The following is a 20058-nucleotide window of genomic DNA, read 5'->3' as shown; positions in this document are numbered from 1 at the left end:
ACCCTGATCCCTGGCACCTGAAAATATGCCACCTTACATGGCCAAAGGGACTTGGCAGATGGGCTATGATACGGCCTGTGAATTTCCTTTGCTATTCCAGATTTTCATGTTTGATTTTGAGGGATGGCTCAGGGAGCTAGAGGCACGGGAGTGGTTTGTCCGGCATTGACATCTATTCCATGAGCGTTTTCAAGGCACTTACTTTATTGCAGCATATGAAACTTCTTCGATATTAAAAATAATAATAAAGATACGACCCTTGAGAGGAGGAGATTAAGGTGGAGGATCTGGGTGGGCCCAAGGTAATCCTTAAAAGTAGAGAACCTTTCCTGGCTGGGTTAGAGAGGAAGAAACGAGACCGCGGAACAGTGGTCAGAGAGCTGCACCGCAGCCGGCTCCACGGAGGGAGGACGGGGCCAAGAGCCAAGGAATGCGGGCAGCCTCTAGACGCTGCAGAAGGCAAAGAAAGGACTTCTCCTCCAAGAATCTTCCGAAAGGGACACAGCCCTGCCCGTCGCCCTGACTGCAGCCCTGTGAGACCCGCGCTGGACTTCCGACCTCCCCAAGGCCAGCACGTTTGTGTTGCTCTGAGCCGCCGCACATGCGGTCATCTGTGACAGCAGCGATAGGAAGCTAATGCGTATGTGTACGGACTAGAACAGGGCAGAGGAGGAGGAAATGGTCCCCAGAGGCCCCATCTGTTCATCAGCTATGGGTCCCCTCTTAGAATAAGGCCCCTCAATGCCCCCTTTACCCCGACCCGCATTCTCCATCATGCCCCCAACCAAGTGAAAGCTTTGCCCTCCAGGACCCCCAATCCGCCCATCTCCCTCCCTGGACCCTGGCGTGGGGGGTGAGAGGCTCAGAAATCTGTCTCTCTTCTTAGATCTACTTCTTTGGAGAAGCCCCTCATCATACTCAGGTCAAGGGTAAAATGTTTCTGCCCTTTGACCTTGAGCCCAGTCTAGGTACCAGACTGTCAAAGGTGTCCACAGACCTGCCCCGGTCCCAGGGCACAAGGGCCATTGTCCTTTAGACTGGAAGACCCCTGAGGGCAGAGTCCGTCCCAGAGTAGGTCCCCAAAGCCATAGCCGACTAAGGAAATACCCTCTAAGGGAGCCGCGCCCTCTCCGAGAGGACCTAGGAGAAACCAGCCCTTCCCGCCTCCTCCAAAAGGGAGCTTGGCAGAAAGAGCTGCTCCCGAGAGACCACTGCCTTCTGGTGACCGGAGACAGAAGTGGGCCAGGCTGGGGGAGCAGCAGGAGCCCCTGCTCCCAGGGGTACCTGACCTCAGCCGAAGGACCGTCACCTGACAGGTCAGCCCTTTACCTTGGGCCTGGCCCCTCATCACCTCCCCTCCCACCTCCTTTCCACCCCAAGTTCAGCTCAGAACTGATGTTTTCCCACAGTTCCCTGCTCAACTTTCTAGTTCTCCTGGCAGTTCACGGCCATGGAACTTCTCCCTGTTCCTCCTTCTGTATCCTGTATCCTCCACCCCCCACCCACAATCTCACTTTCTTACAAAGAAATTCTCAATTCGCCCTCCCCCAACCCCAGCCATGGGTTGCTAATCTGGACATGGACCTTGCAGGGCCCCCGTCAGTCCATGTGATGCCTCTATGCAAATAAGATGCCTCTTTCCCCAGGCCAAGCAGCCTCAACCAGGGCATAGGCTGGATTTGAGCCCTCACCCACTCTCTTGGCCTGGTGCCATTACACAGTATGCAACCCGCCCACCCGCACACAGCAGCCCTGTTTGAACAGACTCCAGGGAGTGTCCCCACTGAAGGAGGCTGGTAGACTTCCAGTTTTAACCCTCATTTTACAGGGGAGGCAGTGAGAGACCCAGAAGGGCAGAATGATTCATCCAGGGTCACCCAGCAAGCCGGTAGAAGAGTCAAGGGAAAGACCCAGGCGTCCTGGCTCCTAATCCAAGACTTATTCCCACACCCCACTCTACCCAAGTCTCACTCTTGGGGACAGATGGCAAAGCTAAGAGAGAGGGAGAGCTCCGGAAAGCAGCGCCTGGGGAAGCCTCCTTGCACTAATTAGCAGAGAAGTGATAGCCTGATCCCAAACTCTGTCTAGGCATAAAATTGAACATAAAATTCTCTGAACCGTGTACCACCTAACCCTTGGCTGGTCTGCAACATAAATACAGATCTTCCCCATTTAGTTCCCATCTACCTGCCACATCTATCCCATGCTGCCTCGTGGTGAGTATGTCCTCTAAACATCTGTCCAGGCTGGTCTGTCCATCTTGGCCTGAACTCCCAAAAGGAAACCCCTGCGCACATAAGTGCTGAGAAGATGACTTCTAATTAAGATGAAGGTGAGGGCACCTGTGACAAAGAAGAAAGAGGATGGGGAGAGATGAGGCAGGAAGGAGAAGGGGAAGAGAGGAAGAAGAGGAGGAGGAGAAGGGAAAGCTCCGATGTCTTAACTTCTTGTCCAGGGATCCCAGTTGCGTATAACACCCTGAGTTCTGCTTCTGAGAAATGGTGGTGACAATACACACACACACACACACTGCTCTCTGGGTGGTGCCTGCCTCCAAAAGCTCCCTGGGAATGGCAATATAGTGTGGTGATTAAGCTCAGGCAGAGCAGACCCCCTGGTTTTGAATCCTGGCTTTGCCACCTCCTGGCTGTGCAACTTCAGGCAAGTGCCTTAATGTCTCTGTGCCTCCGTTTCCTCTTCAATGCAATATGGTTAACAACAAGTATGATCTCCCAGAGTTTTATGAGGATCACGTGACGTGCGAGCACAGGGTTTGGCGGGTGCAGGCATTCGGCTGCACTTATCTCAGGGTGCCGCTTCTTAACAACTTCTCCTTGGCTCTGTTTTCCCACAGTCGAAGGGGCCCTTTGTCCAGGCTGCTGGCACTATCCCAAGCCCCATGGAAATGAGCCACAGGGCTCTGTTTGGGAACCAGCAGCATGAAGGGACCTGGGTTTTTGCAAGTCTCCTACCAGTCTCCCTGCTCCGGCCCGTGCCCCCTTCTGCATGTTCTCAACCCAGCAGCAGAGCAGAACTGGTGAACTGTCAGGCAGCTCCCGCCACTCCGCTGCTCAGACTTCAGCACTAACGACCCGGGAGCTCCTACACAACCTGGCCTGTGACGCTGACCCCAACCTGCCCCCCTCCCCGCTCCCTTCCAGCCACATTGGCCTCCGCACCCACCGTGCCCTCTGCAGGGAACGCTCTTCCCCAGAAACGCCCCACCCCCCGCTCACCCCTCACACACTTCCTGTCTTCGCTCACGTGTCTCCTGACATGGGCTATCCTTGGCACCTCGCAAACACAGCCACGCTGACCTCCCCACACTCACTCTGCCCCCCGCCGAGGTCACTCGTCTTCCTAGCGTTGATGACCACCTGACACAAGTCACTCACTTGCTTTGTGGGCAGTTTCTCGCTCCTGTACCATGAGGAAGGCGCCAAGCCCAGAGTATGTGCTCAAGAAATATTTGTTAGAAAAGTGAGGAGTAAGCAAGCAGACTTCTGTTTGGGGTCTTCTACTGTGGGTGTCTTCTACGTGGGATGCAGGGGCACGTGGAGTGAAGAAAGGTGGAGTCCCTGCAGGGGAAAGAAAGGCTGATGGGAAAGCAGAAGCCAAGAATGATGGCACTAGAACTCAGGGTTGAGTCCGTCCCAAGCCTCTGGCTCCCTCCTCTCTCTGGTTTAAATAAAATCAACTCAGGATCCCAGCTGGAGGACCACAGGCAAATGCTGAAAGAGCAGCTCCATTCTAACAGCCAGAGCAGGGATGGGCTGCTTAGGAAGTGGTGAGTTCCAGTCACCAGGAGTAATCAAGATGAGCATTTGGAGTGGGCGAGGTGGTGTAGGAGAGAGAGGTCTCTCCCAAAGTCCCTTCCAACGCTGAGAATTATGTGAACAAACCCACTCCTCCAGGTACACACATGTGCACAGCCTTGTCCACAAACAGAGACACACACACTCTCTGCTCTGGCTTTGGCGACCGAGCCTGGGCATTTTAAACCAGGCACACCACCTCCTCAGCCCTCCCCCAGCCCTCCCGCAGCTCCCGGCCCATCCCTGGGTACACAGGCCGCCAGGTGGCAAGTGGAAGCTGCCAGCAAGGCGCCAAGTAGGGTTTCAAAGAGCTTGTTTCCTCCCACTCCCATTTCTCTTTAAAGGTGGGCAACACTGCCAGTCACTCCTCACCCCACTGCGGCCCAGCTCTGAGGCAGGGTGGGGACAGGGACCAGGTAAGGGACCACGGTGTTTGTGCCACTACTGACATAGGAGAACTGGTAAGGGACCGGTCAGTCCGAGGGGCTCTGGCCCCTCAGTCCCTTACCTGCGAGAGGTAAGGGATTCTCCACCGCAGAGGTAATCATCAAGCAAGAATTTGTCGATGGGTCAGAGTCCCACCCCCCCCCCACCCCCCGCTAAGGCTCAAATCTCCTTTCACCCTTGGGTGCAAGCAGTTGCCTTTTAAGGGTGAGCTAGGAAGAGACAGATTCATGGGCTCCGTGCCTCTTCCTGCCCCTGCCTTCTCCCCTCCCCCATCCCACCTCACACACAGTCCCAGCACTTCTTCCTGGGGGCGCTGCGCGGCCATCTATTAGCCATTCGCTGATACGCCAAAGCAGCAGTGCATTCAAACCTTCCCACCAGCCCAGGGATGCATTACTGCAGATCATTTGTCTTTGCAGCAGCTGCGACAGCAGTTCTTCCTTCCTAACAATATCGGCATCGCCTGGTATGAAAAAGGGCCCCTAAGTGCTTGGAACGTCTTTGCTGGAGAGAGGAAATGGCACATGGTGGGGTCGGGAGGCAGGCCAGCCCGGGGTGAACCATTCGCAGTGGAATCTTCCAAAGGGGGGTGATCCGTTTGGCAAAGATTAGGGATGAGGATGTGGGGGGCAGCCAGGAGGGTGGGGGCGAGAGGCGGCCTCCGGGAGGCAGCGCCCTCGGAGGACGAGGACCGGGACCCAGAGCCGGCCGCCGCCTCGCACCCGCCCCCACCGGTGCGCAGCGATGGGCGCTGCAGGAGGCGGGCGCGTGCGTCCGCGCACGCGTATCCCGGCAGCTCCCCTACCACAGCCCGGCTGCTCTTCCCAATCAATGACCCCTTTGTGGCTGAGGAGGGACCGGAACGACAGTGCGGAGCGCGGAGGGGAGTGTTGGGGGCAGGGGAAGAAGGCGCAGGCCCCGTAGGAGCCCGGCCCCGGGGCGCACCCGGCTGCACCCTGACGTCGACCTCCAGCCGTCGGGGCCCATCGCTCCCCGGAACTGGAGAGCAGTGCGCGCCTCCGGGGGTGCCACACTCCCTGGACGTAAAGGATGGGGCAGACCCCATTCTGCTTTGTGGGGCAGTGGCCTGTCCCAGAGTCCTGCGAAGACAGGGACGCGCTCGGCCAGGCCCCCGCCCACGCCCGCTAGGTGGCGCTGGCCATTGGGCGCGTCCTGCCTCTGGGCAGCCCGGGCTGCACTGGCGGTGCCCGGAGTCCCCATAGGTGGGTGGGAACCCCACAGAGGGAGGGAGATGGGACCAGCACTCACTCACTCCAGCTCAAATCCCTTCACTTAGTCACAGCAATTGCAAAGTCCCTTCCAGACCGTCTAAGTGTCCCCACAGCCTCCGACCCACCTGAGACACACGCAGGAAAATGGAATCTGAAGGTAACCGAGAGGTGTAGCCAGTGCTCCGCTCAAAAACAGCCATGAAATAAGGCAACACAGGACTCCAGGCTGAGTTATCTTGACCATTCTTCTGCCTCCAGACAGAAGAGTCATTCATTCCTGTGCCGGGCCCTGGACATTCCACTGTGACCAGGCAGACACAGTCCCTGTCCTCAAGGAGAATACAGACGAGTGAGAGAGAACGTCATCAGACCACACAAGTAAGTCACTCCAGCTGTGACAAGTGCAGAGGCAGGTAAAGACTTGAAGATTGCACGCTCATCCTGCCCCATTCTTAACCAGGCTCGGAAGTAGGAAAGTTTGCATTTGGAAGAGCATGAGTCCACCTCCTCTTTAGTTCAGAGTAGAAGTAAGAAACAGCTGCCTAACGTCCAGAGCACAGTCTAGGCTGGGTGGCCTGGGACAGCAGGAAGGGCTGGACACTCCCTTCCATCTACCAGGCATGCTCAGTGTCTTCTTAAATCTTCTCTCTACCCCATGCAGTAGATGTTGACCCCATTTTACAGAGGAGGTTCAGGGAGGTTGAGAGCCCAGCCCATGGGCCCATGGTGCCAAGATCGAGGCTGTGGCAGAGCCTGGGCGGGAACCCATAACTGCCTGAGTCCAAAGCCCTCACCTCATCTGCTGGAATTCTTCTGCTTTACACACTGCCCAGGAGCCAGGTCTGGATGCCCGGCTGGGGGCCAAACAGGAAGTGGAAGGGAAGGAGGGAGATGAGAAGGAGAGAGTGGGGGGAGCCCTCACCACCACCCCCAGCGCAGCCTCGTCACAGCCAGCCTCTCTCGGCATCTCCTGGCCAAACCACCACCCTCTTAACATTCCGCTCAGTTCCCTCTCCGCTCCAACTCCAAATGTTTATCAACACATGCTCTAATGTAATCAGCTCCTGGGAAAATACACACCAGGTAACGGATGCTGACAAGAGTGTCAAACAGCTGTCCCCTCCCTGCCCCTGCCTCGCTCCCTCCCTCCCAGCCAGAGCTGGCACACCCAGGAGGCTGGGAACCACCTCTCGCCCTGCCAGCCCTCCAGCCCTGGCAGGGGAGGCACTCCTTGGAGAGCTGCCAGGGCAGGGGATGGGCCTGAAACCGGGACTCAGGCAGTGGGCCAGCCCTGTGCGGGGGGCCGTACCTACCTCACCCCGGCTTATCCTCACAGCAGCACTGCAAGGCTGGTCTTACTACTCCCATTTCACAGAGGCAGAAACGAAGGCACACGGTGGGAGCGAAAGCAGAGGGAAGGAGCTGCCGCATCGGAAGAAAGCACAGGAAGGGGCCATCACGCTGCCCTCATCTCCTTGCAGAGTTGATGGCACCGAGGGACACTCACCCTAAGGGCCAGGCCTCTGGATTTGATGGGTCAGGTGGGCCAGGGGGGCCTGCTCCCCACTCTGCCCAGCCAAGTAGGAGGCAGGGTACTCTGGACTGACCAGAAGAGGGAGATGCCGCTGCAGGCATGGGGAGATAGAGGGACTCTCTCGGTCCTGGTCCTTCTCTTCCCCTTCTCCTCCAGCCAGGGCTTAAGGACCCACAGGCCGGCCCAGACAGAGGGCAGAGGAAGTGCACAGAGTCAGGAGAGTGGAGATGGGACTGGTCCCTCCCCCCGCCCCCCAGAACTTCCGGGTGCCCCTAGAATCAGGCTGTCTGAGGCTGGGCGCTCTTAAAGGAAATCAGTATTTGCTTTGCCCTCCAACACAGTCAATTGCTCCTTTCATCTGGAGGGGAGTTGTAAATGAGACTTTATGGGATTTCTAATGGTGGCGGTTTCCCTTTATCAGCCTCCAATTCCCACTCCCCAGCTGTAGTTGACTCTGGGAAATGTTTTGACCAGGATTCAAAAATCTAGCCCGGCTGCAGCTTTCCATGGTGCGAGCTGGGGGTTGTCAAACAGGCCTCCGAGAGCCACGGGAAGCTCATTACCCACAAGTCAGATGTGCGTTCCAGGCCGCCTCCCAGATGGCTCCCTAACCTCTTTGCCTTCTGTTTCCTCCACCGTACACCTGGGGTCATAATACCTGCTTCACCCACCTCCCTAACAGAGCTGCTGTGAGGACCAAATGAGATTACAGAGCTGAAAGCCCTTTGAAAAACATAAAGCAATCACCCAACCTGCTTTTACCTATTATTATTGTTATTGCTGTTGTGATTGTGTGTAGGTGCAACTGTGAGAGCCGATTATGGCAACCCGCGTGTCAATGACAGTGAACTTGTTGGTGTACCCAGGAGCACACACACCCGTTTCATGGAGGGGTGGGTTCTCGTGTTTCCATCTGCCGTTAGAGACAGTATGGGGCAAGGGATGTGTTGCCTATGAGCATATGTGTACATGTGCACATATTTGCATTTCTTAATATAATAATATCACACGAAAATATAATCATACAATGATATTTTAAAATAATAATCCCACGTGCCAGGCATTGTGCTAAACACTTGATTGGATGCTCTTTTTCAATCCCTGTTCATAAGGATAGGAGAAGGGGTACGGGCCAGCACGTGTGCAGGCGTCTGTGTGAGGTGGTGTATAGAGCGTTTGCAGCAAGTGCGTGTCAGTGTTGGAAGGGGCATGTCTCACACAAATGTAACGTGTCCTGACCCATCTCCTCCAGTTAGCAGGGAATCTCTTCATGCGCTTGCCCCAGTATTGGTGAAAGTGGGGACATCAATGCTGTGAATCTGAATGTGAGTATGTGCATGTATGCACACGCATGCATGTGGGCACACACCCACCCCCCTGCCCGGGAGCCCATTAGTGTAATTGTCCATTATTTATCGTCTGCCTCAGCTGCGTGAGCCCCCGGCATGCCCCGAGCTCCACGGCCGTGCAGCCATCGAGCCCACATGCTGCTGGCGAGGGGGGAGCCACAGTCTGTGCCAGGCAGCCAGGCCCTGCCAGGGGAAGGTACAGATTGAGTGCTCCAGGCTGGGAGCCGCAGGAGTGCTCGGCAGATGGGCCAGGCTCAGACAGAGCTGGCACTTCAGGTCCGGAGGGCCTGGACAGAGCCTAAACCTGGTGTCTTCCCAGAAGCACCATCTTAGTAAAATCTGGACGGAGGTGGCACGTGGCCGGGTGTGAATCATCCTTGCCCTGCCTAAGCCCGCCCAGGGCTCCTCACCACCCTGAGAAGTAAGTCCAGACCCTTCACTGCAGTGTAGAAGGCCCACGAAACCTGGGTGCGCACCCCCAGGCCCCTCCCACACCCTGTCCCCTCGCGCTGCACCAGCCAGACTGGACAGTCTGCGGGCCTTCAGTGAGCCCAGCCCTCTGGGCTTCTGGCTGCCTTTTCCTCTGCCCGATTTTTCCGAACAGCACATCCCTGGCTAGCCAGTCCTCACCCTTCCTGACCCCCAGGGCTAGGAAAGGGTCCCCACCCACCTGGCATGCCCATAAGCCGGAGATTTCCCTATCCTATCACCTACTTTTAGAGCCCCGTTTTCCCTGTTGGACTTTGGCCCCAAGAAGGAAAGAAGCAGGTCTCTGTTGTTCATGGCTGTATCCCAAAGCCTAGCACAGAACCTGGCAGGTCCTATAGCGGGTCCATAAATACCTGTTGCATGAATTCTTGGTGGAAGCCTGTTGTCAAGAGACGGGTTGCCTTCAGCTCCCTGGGTGTTAATGACGGTGATCAACTCAACAGGCTCTTGGTCTCTCAGGCTCAAAAGCTGGGGAGAATCTCCCCTTCCCCACTACCCCTCCTGCATCCCACCCCACCAATAACAGCACTCGTCTCCAGGGGACCGTTTGCAAAGTGCTTTCCCAGAGATCCTGGGAGTCATAAGCACCATTTTATACAGGAGGAGACTGGGGCTCAGAGAGGCAAAGTGGCTGTTAACAGGGGGACCAATACAGCCCGGTGTGCCGGGACGTTCCCACTCTTAGCACTGGAAGTCCCATGGACAGCTGGTCACCCTCCCTGTCCACAGTCTCGGAGTCAGTAAAGGTCAGATCCCACTCGACTGGAATCCACATCACACGCCCTCTCCATGTCCTGCTGCTGCCTGAACAACATATGGTCTCAAATTCCTCAAATTCATCCACTTGCAGGGACACACTACCATTGGATGTCAACTTCAGGCCACCGGGCATCCCCTCGGGGCACCTCTCCCCAGAAGCATGTGCTCAAGGAGGACAGGGCATTATTCTTAATGTGAATCAAAAATAATTTAGACATCCATTTCCGGAGGAAAAGCACTTTATATGATAGAGAAGAAAGATTCCATCTATTATTAAAGTAACTTCATAATGATAGTAAAGTAAAAAATCTTGACCCACAAATTGTTTTCCTTTCTCCAAGTTGCCTTTCCATTTTTCCCTTTGTAGCTGTGGAGTTTTGCAGAATTGCCATGCAGCATATTTAGAAGAACTTTTCACATCACATTAGAGAAATCTAGTTTGGATTCTCCTCACTCAGGCTTCTCCGTGTCCCCAGCATCGCTCGTTAGCCCAGACGTGGGGAGACTGAGCTCAGGGCCACCTCCTCCCCAGGGGGCCTCCCTCCACGCAGGGCCCCAGCTGCCTTCTGCCAGTTGCAGTGCAAACACTGTCCACATGCACACACACGTGTGATTTCAGGACAGAGGGACAGCGTGACCCTTGATCTTGAAAAGGCCTGATGCCCCATGAGGTCAAGACCCACAGCTCTAGAAGAAAGGACACGAGAAGAGAGGACACCCGGCCGCATCTCCACGCTCCCAGGGCAAGCGTCCACTACACCTTTTCTCTGCTTGGGCTGACCTGGGACCTCTGCTCTTCCTCAACAGTAAATTCCATTTCTTGACCAGCTCTCAAGAAGAAACAATCTGGTTCCTCTAGGTGGGTAGTGCATCCTGATAATGACCCTGACCACAAGACCCATCGCCAGTTACAAAGCTGCCATCTAAGGAAACCAGTGCTGGTGGGAGGATGGGTGTCCTCTCCCACTCTCCAAGCCCTCTCCCTTTCTCTTTCTCCGCTGGGCAGGCACCAGCCAGGACGACTCTGTCCCCTGAACTTTCCATCCACCTGCTCTAATTTCCCTGGTCCATGCTGATCCTCACTGGAACCTACTCCTCAGTACCGCTGTTGAGTTTGAAGTGTCCACCCCAAATCAGGAAGGTTGCCCCTTCATGTCCAGAATTCCTCAGGAAGCAGCATCCTGGCTGTGGTGACACAGGAATAGGTCAAGGCCCTTCTACCGAAAAGCAGGGAGGAGACTAATTTACGTCGTGGGGTCCCTTCTTTCTGGAGAATTGGGTGGTTCGAGACGGGCCTGGGGCCTTTGCACCATTCCTCAGAGCTCCAGCCCCAGCAGCCAGGGGCTCCATGGCCCACCAGGGAGTGGCCGGGTGCCCTTCACCTATCTCGGTACCACTTTGACATGGTAGATCACTGGACCGGGGAGGGGGCAGCTGCACTCGGCGGATCCATCCCCACGAGCAATGGCAGCTGCAGCAATAGGGAGGCTTTGCAGTGATCTCTGTAAGAATAACAATAATTAAATGTTGCTAAGCACTGTGGGATGCAGAGGCACCACCGTAATCACCACAGCCACCAGGCTGATGATAGCAGTAATTAGTGGCACTGTGGTTTCCCAACTGCCCCCCAAGAGCCTTGCCTGGGGTGAGGCGGGCCTGTCAGGTTAGGGAAGGCGGCACCCAGGCAGGAGGGTCCTCTCTGGGGCTGGCCAGGGCTTTGGCTAGATGTCTTCCCTGGGAAGTCGACATGTAGTGTACCTTGTCCTATCAACGGATATCAGGGGATCAGGAATCTTGGGGACTTCTTCATGGAGCTCCCCTCCCATCAAAGCAAGCTTCATCAGCCAGTTGCTGAGCCTCACAGTGGGCCCCGGGTGTGGCCGAGAGGGGAAGTCATCATTGTATTGACCTTGGGCCTCTTCCAAGCCCAACAGCTGCCTCCCCGGAAGGACCTGTGCAAGCCGGGGAAGGGCTCTGGAGAGAGTCCTGGGCATGGCACCTTGCAGGGGAGCTGATCTCTGTCTGGTCACCCCCGCAGTAGCCCCAGCCCTGGGGTAGGTGAGAAAGGTGAGCCCAAGTGCCCATCATTTGAGTGTGTTGTCCTTCCTGCAGTGCTCAGATGCAGAGCCAGGAGGGAACACAGAAGTCATCTGGTCTACCCTCCAGCCAGGGTGAGAGCCCACCTACAGGGCCCTCGGTCTGAAGTGAGGGGAGTCCATTCCATTCCCCATCCACTAGGATCCCTGAACAGCCTTCCCTCTACGAAGCTGAAATCTCCCTCCCTGAAATGGAGGCCCGCTGGTCATGGTTCTTTCCCATGAAGCTACACAGATTCTGCTTGTTCCTTTTTCCTTCCAGGTTGTGGAAGATAACTCTGCACACCTCCCCTTGGGCCTTTTCCTCTTTGACATCTAGAGCCACCTTCCATTCTGTCCCTGCAGACAACTATACCCCAACTTTACTCTGATGACCTTGGTTATAGACACCCCTGCTTTCCCCCCTGAAGCTTCCATCTTCCCAGCCTTCTTTGCCCTCCCTCCATGTTCAGAGAGAGCAGTGTCCTCTCCTTTCCAAGGCCGACCCCTCATCCACTCTCAGTCCCCTCGCTGCGCCCCCCAGCACCCCACCCTCTTTCATTTTCACTTGCCTCTCCAATCCCTCCCTGCTCCCCAGCTCTTTTACCTCTGACCACAAGATGCTCAGATCTTCCCATCGTAAAGGGGGAAATAAGTCCCTCGGCCTCTGTTGTGCCATCCCACTTTAAGCTTCTGATTCACTTCGAAAGCTCATTTCATCCATCACCAAACTTCTCAAAAGCAGACTAGCCACCTCCCGCCTGCACATTCACCGTCCATCTGCTTCTCCCCACCCTTTGATCTGGGCTTGGCCCCCGTTCCGCCACCACCACCACTCTCTCAAAGGTCACTGGCGTTTTTGCCACTGTTTCCAGAGACCCCTTCTCATCCTCACCTGCTTTCTGCGGCACAGATATGGCTGGTACCCTCCTCCTCCATTAGATCCGCTCCCTTGGCTCCCATGGCAACCCTCCCGCCTCGGTCCCCTCCATCCTCACTGACCAATCCTCATCTGTCCATCATATCCACGTCATTGCTAGATTCATCTCCAGAAAGCACAGTTCCAGTGACTCCCAATAAATGCAACTCTGTTCAGAAACCTTCAAGGGCTCACCACTGCCCGCATAAAAAAAATTCATGGAGTTGTAAAATAATGCAAGTTGATGCAAGATATAACATATAACATGATAATATGTCAGAGATTTCCAACTTTTTTTAAGTAGCATACTTCATAAGGAGAACGCATCTCAGAGGCCCAATGTTGAAAAAGGGTAAAAACAACGTGGCTCCTATTGAAAGAGTGTGAAGAGCCCAGGAAATTCTAAGGCCCTCAAAACACAGTTTGAAAACCACTAAGCAAGTTAAATTGCTCAGTCCGCAGATGAGAAAACCGAGGCCCAGCAAGGGAAGGTGATTTGGCAGAAAGTGGCACAGAATGCAAGTTAGTGAATCCACACGTTTTCGTGCATCTACATGCACCTACATTCTAGGTGCCAGGGATACCTTGGTGGGAAAACTGGGGAGATCCAAATCAATTCTGTAGTTCAGTTGATAGTATTACGCCAATGTTGATTTCTTAGTTGTGATGAATGTACCACGGTTACATTAGCGGAAGCTGGATGAGGGGCAGATGGGAAATCTCTACCATCTTTGCAACTCTTCTGTAAATCCGAAAGTATTTCAAAATAAAAAGTCTTTTAAAAATGCATCTAGGGGAGCAGATGTGGCTCAGGCATTTGAACGCCTGCTTCCCACATGGGAGGTCCCAGGTTCAGTTCCAGGTGCCTCCTACAAACAAAAACAAACAAATAAACAACAAGCAAACAAATGAAAAAACCAACTCAGGGGAGTCAAGGTCATGGCTCAGTGGTTGAGCACTGACTTCCCATTTATAAGGTCCCAGGTTCAATGGTACCTAAAAAAAAAAAAAGGATTTATCTCTCTGGCACTGTGGCAGAAAAAAGCAAAACTGGATGGCAGACAGATTACGGCAATAATGACAACTAACACAGGACAGCTCTTCCTGTAGGCCTTTATGTATTGGACTCATTTAATCCTCACAACAGTTCGAGATAGGTGCTATTATTTCCCACAACTTATCAATACAGAATTGGAGCACAGAGAGGTTTATTCACTTACTCAAGAACACATAGCTACACTGGGATTTAAGGATTCAAATCGAAGGCAGTCTAGCTCCAGAGTCCTGTGGGCTGATCAGCTATGTATTACTCCCTACACTATGTGCACTGGCTATGCTGCTAGAGGACATTGCAATGGACCAGGCAGTAGATATATACTGGAGTCAAAATCAACAGGAATTGCTTTGGAACTGGAATATAGCAGTTGAAGGGGAATGAAGAAACAAGAATGACTCCAGGTTTCTAGCTTGAGAGTAGGCAACAGCTTCCAGTCTGCTGATGCTTGGTCCTCTGCTTCTTCCCATCACTCAAGGAAGCTTCAAGACCTTTTGCAACCTGGTTGGTTAGCTGGATTTTTCTCTGATACATTCCTAGAAGGCAGAATAAACTGACCCACCTGCTGCCCACCCCAGGCTCAAGCGTTTCCCATTTCTCTAACCCTAACCCTCCACCTGAAAGCCTCTCTTTCTTCTCCCTTAGCCTCAGCCAAATGCCACTGCTTCCAGAAGCCTTCCCTGCTCTCTGCAATGAGAGGCACTTGCTCTTTCCCCTGGATGCCAGCCAGCAGAGGCCCTGGCTCTCTTTGGGCAGCTATCAACTTCCATCCTATAATAGAGTTATGCGAATAGAGTCTTGCCTGTTCCTCACACGCTTCTCAGTACTCAGCGTGGTAGGTACTCAGGAAAACATTGTTGACTGAATCTTCTCTCTGAGTGCACACGCTCCATCTTCTTTTCCTTTGCCTCCTCGCTGGCTCCCTTATTGTGTCCCCTGCAGCCAACTACACAAACACACACACATGCATGCGTGCACACACACATACACTATCTGGCACCCATATTGGTGCTTTGCACGTTTTAGGGGCTTATTTAAAGATGCTGAGGGAATGACCACACCATCTCATTTACTTAGCTCCATCTTCTCCACCTAGCCTGTCCCCAGGCACCATATCCCTGCCCCCCCACTGCCCTGACACAACCTCTCTAGAAGCCCAATTAAGAGCAGAAGATGGAAGAAGGCTTACTCATGGATGGAGAGGGTGGGAGAACAGGAACAGGGAGCCATGGGCATCAGTGCATCTGGGACCACCACCTCCAACCTACCCACTCATGCTCCTACCACTGCCAGGCCCAGAGTCGGAGGCCATGTCAAGGAACCCAGTCCAGGCTACAGAAGTTCTGGCTGCCTCACTGGGCTACCACAAACTCAATTTGGTAGGGCATTCTCCAGCTCAGAACTCCTGCAGTGGCTGCCCTGCAGGTCTCTCCATTCCTCAAGTCACAAGCAAGCAAATACGGGGCACCCAGTGCCTTCTCTCGTGCTGACCCCTGGACCCAGCCTCCTGGATGCCTCCCCTCAACACACCTTGTCTGATAGAGGACTCACTTAGCTCCTGTGCCCTCTCTCCCAGAAGCTTTCTCTGACCCCCATCACACTGCAGGCTAAACTGGGCACCCCTCCACTGTGATACCCCAACCCCACGTGCCCGTCCCTGGACACACCACACCTGTATTAGATGCTTGTTTATTCTATGCCTCTGCCCCAGCCCCCAACTAGACTGATTCCTTTCGGGCAACGAGGACATCCCTTTATACCCCAACACAGCATTTGGGTCAAAGCAAGCCATGGTCCATTTGTTAAATGTAAAAGATGTTGATGTGAGAGTGGGCTGTGCCCCTGTGCCAAACCAGACTACTCCAGGCAGAAACCAAGAGATCCCAGGCAGGGGCAGGGGGGAGTGGGGCTGACCCTCCCCAACTCCTATTCCTGGGAACTAAAATTGACATTTTATTCCAAAGAGGTCACCTCTGTTTGGAGAAGACTTCTGTTTGGAGAAGACTTCCTTAGCCGGAAGTCCCATCTGCCCCTCCTGGGGGAGATGCGAGGGTTAGGGGATCCAGAGGGAGGGAGGAGAGGGCAGGCTTCAGGCTGCCCCCAGCCCCCGGCCCTGAGGGCCCAGCCACCTTGGCAGGAAGCCAAACACACCGGATGTGGCAGGTGGTGAACCGGATGGGGCAGAGAGTCCCTCCCTGCCCTGCCCTGCCGGGGACCCTGACTGGATGGGACACTTTCGCGGGAATTCGGCTCCCAACAGAGGTGCCAGCCAGGGGAGCAGAGCGCTGCTTCTGGGCAGGGAGAAGCTTCCATTTTTGGAAAGGAGCCCCTGAAGGGGGTGGGGAATAAAACCCCAGCGGCCCCCACCTCATCTCCTCTTGCCCGCCACCGACGTCCCTGGAGGATCTGGGGTCCCCGCAAGCACCCCGGCGTGGCTCTGTCTCCATTTAGCGTCCAAATGAGGCGGAGGCCGCTGCCAACCGCGGGGCTCCAGTCCGAGCCCTTTCTGCCCCGGGGCCCCTGGGGACCTCGGTCTCCTCGTCTGTCCAATGGGGCCGGCGTCGGAGTAGCGGGCTCTCGCAGGCCGGCGGGGGCTCGCTGCGGTCCTCCTGCGGGCCGCACGCCCGCCCCGGCCCCCAGCTTAACTCCACCCCCGCCGAGCAGCCTCTCCCCCGACGCCGGCCGCTAGGGGTCACTGCCTCCCTTCGTCAGGGTGGAGGAGGGCGCCTCGCCGCCGGCCTCCCCCGGGCCGAAAGGCCACCGCCGGGGCAGCCGACGCGCGAGTGGGCCCGAGCGTGGCCCCACGGCCCGCCCTCGGGCCCCGTCCCGGGCCCCGCACCCAGAAGGCGCGCGCTGTCGGGCGGAGGCCGGGCCCCGCGCGCGTCGGGGCCAGGAGGGAGTTAACGCTAACCCCTCCCCTCGGTCTGACATCACGCGGGGAGCGGGTGAGAGGCTGGAGCGGGCCGAGGGAGAGAAAGAGCGAGCGGCGAGCGCGGCGGGACTGGCGCCCGGGAGCTCCTCTGCGCTGCCGATCGCCGGCTCCGGGCAGCCCCAGCGGCGGGGCCGCCGCGCAGCGCACCGGGCCCGCTCCCCGCGCGCGGGCCGCACGGCCCCCCGGCCGCCCGGGCCGCCGCCGCCTCGCCCCGCGCCCGCCGCCTGGGCCCCGAGCCCACGCCCGCCCGCGCGCCCGGGCTCGTCCCGCCACCCCCCGGAGCCCGGCCGGGCCATGGGCGCCGGCAAGTTGGAGGCGAGCGGGAGGCGGTGAGCGCCCCGGGTGCCGGGAGCCCGCGCGGGGCGGCCGGCCGCGCCGGGGGTGGGTCCCTGCGCCCCAGTCCGGCTGTGCGTGAAGAAGAGGGCGGGGACCGGCGTGGGGAGGAGAGCGGCGGCGGCGAAGGGGGCATGACTCGTGCCGCCCGCGGCTGGCAGCGGCGGAGCCTCTGAGCCGGCGGCCGCCCGGGGCCGGATCGCGGCCGCGCCGAGCCCAGCCCTGCCCAGCCCGCCTCGGCCGACGGCCGCGGGCTGACCTGGACCCTCGCAGCGCCGGGCGGCGGGCAGTGAGCCGCCCTCGTCTTCCCGGCTGGTTTCTGGAGAGCGACGAGCGCTCTCCTCGCGGCCCCTCGCGCCGGACCCCCGGCCCCCGATGGCTCGGATGGGGCTTGCGGGCGCCGCCGGACGCTGGTGGGGACTCGCTCTCGGCTTGACCGCCTTCTTCCTGCCAGGTAAGCGCGTTCCGCCTCTACCTTTTCCTTCCCATCCAGTGCCTCCCCGGGGCTGGGAGCTGGATGGCGGGGACGTCTGGGTTGCGGAGTGAAGGGAGCCAGAAAAGTTGGGTCACGGCTTAGGTAAGGGGGTGGGGGAGGCTCGGCGGAGAATGAGGCTGAGACGCCGTGCAGCCTGCCCTGCAGGGAGGCGATCGGATGCGCGGCTCTTTGTAACAGGAAAGCACTTTCTTGGCTCGGTTATTCACAAAAATAATAATATGTAATAGCGTTCTATTTATTTAATAACCAGCTCTCAGCTCGGGAAGCAGTTTGGAAACACTGCATGTTACATAAATGCAAAATAATCACAGTAATCACCGTCTTAGGGTATGGAGACAAGAGCCCCGAGGGGAGGGCGTCAGTCTCGGAGCTGGTGGTGGGCTGCGGGTTTGGAGGATGGCAGGGGGGCTTGGTTTCTTTCCCCAGCGCCTTTGCCAGATGGCCCCCTCCGGTCCTCCATCGCCGCGAGAGCCCGCTCCTGCGGCAGAGGCGGCTTCTTGTTCACCGGCGGTTTCTTTCCCGGAGGGTGAGAGGGTGAGGTCGGGGCCGTGGGGAATCGCCACCATCTGGCTCTGCGCCCCACTGGGCTCTGCCTCGGAACTCCGCTTCCAGTTTGGGGGACCCTTCCCTGGGGGGCAGCACCTCGGGCTTCGTGCCAGCCAGGTGCCTGATGACCCACTTTCCCGAGGGGCCCCAATGGGGCCCCCGCGTCCTTCCTTAAAGTGAGGGTCGCCAGCGACCGAGGGGTTAACCCCGCACCGGATCCTGGGACAGCCGACAAGGTGGCCCTCGGTGGCCCACTCGGACGGTGGGGTGGGGGCGAAGACTGAGACCTGCCCGGGCTGGTGTATTGTGCTGGGGAATGAACTGGAAAATGCGTTTAGGAGGCAAATCCGACCGAGTCCCAACGCCTGGATTTAACTCTTTGCGTCCCTGGGGAAGCTGGCCAGCTCGCCCAGCCCAGCGGCAGCAACACCGGGGCGGCCGAGTCGCTTGGGCCCACTGGAGAGAAACCCAAGAGGACCCCCGCTCCGGCAAGATGGTGTTTTGAGGGTTGGGGGCTTGGCGAGCATGTGGTCCTCACCTTGTGATGGTAAATAGGGGGTAGGGGCCCAGAGACCAGCTGTGCTTGGGGCAAGAATATTAGCCGGAGGGCCCACCATACGAGGGGGTGCCAGTGTGCAGCAGACTCGCAGCAGTTTGTTAGCAAGGAGCCAGGCTGGCTGTTGTTGTGGGGGCACAGGCCCGGGGCTGGGGTGCACTGCTGGACAGCAGGAACCGGGCCTCTGTCGCTTCTGTATCCCTCCTCCTGCAGGCTCACCCGGAGGGCTCTGTAAATCCCGCGGAGTGGCGGGTGGCATGGAAAGCAGTATGTGGAAGCCTGCACCTCAGTGCCTGCCCCTGCCCCGCCGTGCCTTCCCCTGCCCCGCAGCCCATCTAGTGGGGGGCATTCCTGGACACTTTGGAAGTCCAGGGCACGCGGGTGGCCAAGCACTCTCCATGGAGGGCGGTCTTCACCTCAGCTGGAGAGCCCGGAGAGGGCAGGGGGCCCCAGAAGCTCAGGTGCCTGACCCCCCTGGATTGGGCTTCAGGGAACCCCTCAATTCTCTATCTCCACACCTGGAACCCAGAGAACGGAGAGCTTTCCTGGGGGCTGTAGCTGGTCCAGCACACTTGGGGTTAACCTAATCCTGGGCCGGACAAAGAGTGGGAAGGTTTGAGGGAGGGGGAATGAAGAATTTAGCCCCATTCTCCCCTCCTTTTGTCATTTCCTTCCTCCAGCTTTGTGGCGATGTGGTTAATTCTTTTGGGGGGTTGGGGCTGGTGGCTTGCTGGACCTCATCTTGCGAGAGGGGGCAAGGAGTGACCGTCTCACCTGGCTCAAGCTTGAACACTCCCCCACTGGAGCGCCAGATGAGCGGGTGGGGTGCAGAGAACAGAAGCACCGTGCGGACGGGGCGCTTAATAAGTGCTCTTCATTGGCGGTAATTGATGGGTGGGTGGCACGAGGGGCATCAAGTTCCCGGAATCGCCAAACTCTACCCTGTGCCGGGGCTCCTGCTGGGCCCCTCTGGTGCACTTCCATCCACTGTGGCAGGAGGTGGCGGATATGGTGGTGCCCAGGGGGACACTAGGCCATGAATTGCCAGTCTGCACCCCACTTTCCACCTCCCTGCAGGCTTCCTCCCACTCGCCCGCTCCTGCTTCCCTCTAGGGACTTGCCAGACCGATGCTCTTTTCTGCCTTCTCCCTGGGCTGTGGCAGGGAGCACGGGGAGAGGAAGAGGGGAGAGCCCCCAGCGTGTGGTCCCCCCAACTCAGAAACCTCTCCCCTTCTGGTTCCTGAAGCGTAAACCCAGAAATAGGTTTTTGACTTTACCAGGCAGGGCAGTGAAGCCCCACCGGCCTCTATTTCCCCGAGATGACAATCTGTGTTTCCCTCCCGTTAATTCAGAAGAGAGACTTGGGGGGTGCGTGGCATGGGGGCTGCACCCCAAGGAGGATGGAAGGGGACAAGGGGAGGAAGCAGGGAGCAGCCTGAGAAGCAGGTGCACTGAGCCGCTGTCCCACCCACACTGCACCCTCCCTAATTGGCTTCCCCAAACCTTTTGTCTGGAAAGAGAA

At 57.1% G+C, this 20058-nt stretch overlaps 1 protein-coding gene across 1 annotated transcript in view; it reads left to right on the top strand.

The window, feature by feature from the left end:
* Positions 1-17021: 17021 nt before the first annotated feature.
* Positions 17022-20058, top strand: part of NECTIN1 (nectin cell adhesion molecule 1) — a 66499-nt gene continuing 63462 nt past the window's right edge. The window contains exon 1 of the mRNA XM_058289511.2: positions 17022-17392. Coding sequence (XP_058145494.1) covers positions 17314-17392 — 79 coding nt within the window. The 5' untranslated portion in view covers positions 17022-17313. The remainder of the gene's footprint in view (positions 17393-20058) is intronic.

The sequence above is a fragment of the Dasypus novemcinctus genome, chromosome 27 (genome assembly GCF_030445035.2).
Source record: "Dasypus novemcinctus isolate mDasNov1 chromosome 27, mDasNov1.1.hap2, whole genome shotgun sequence".
NCBI lineage: Eukaryota > Metazoa > Chordata > Mammalia > Cingulata > Dasypodidae > Dasypus > Dasypus novemcinctus.
The sequence above is the reverse complement of the archived record's forward strand: the minus strand, read 5'-3'. Positions and strand labels throughout refer to the sequence as shown.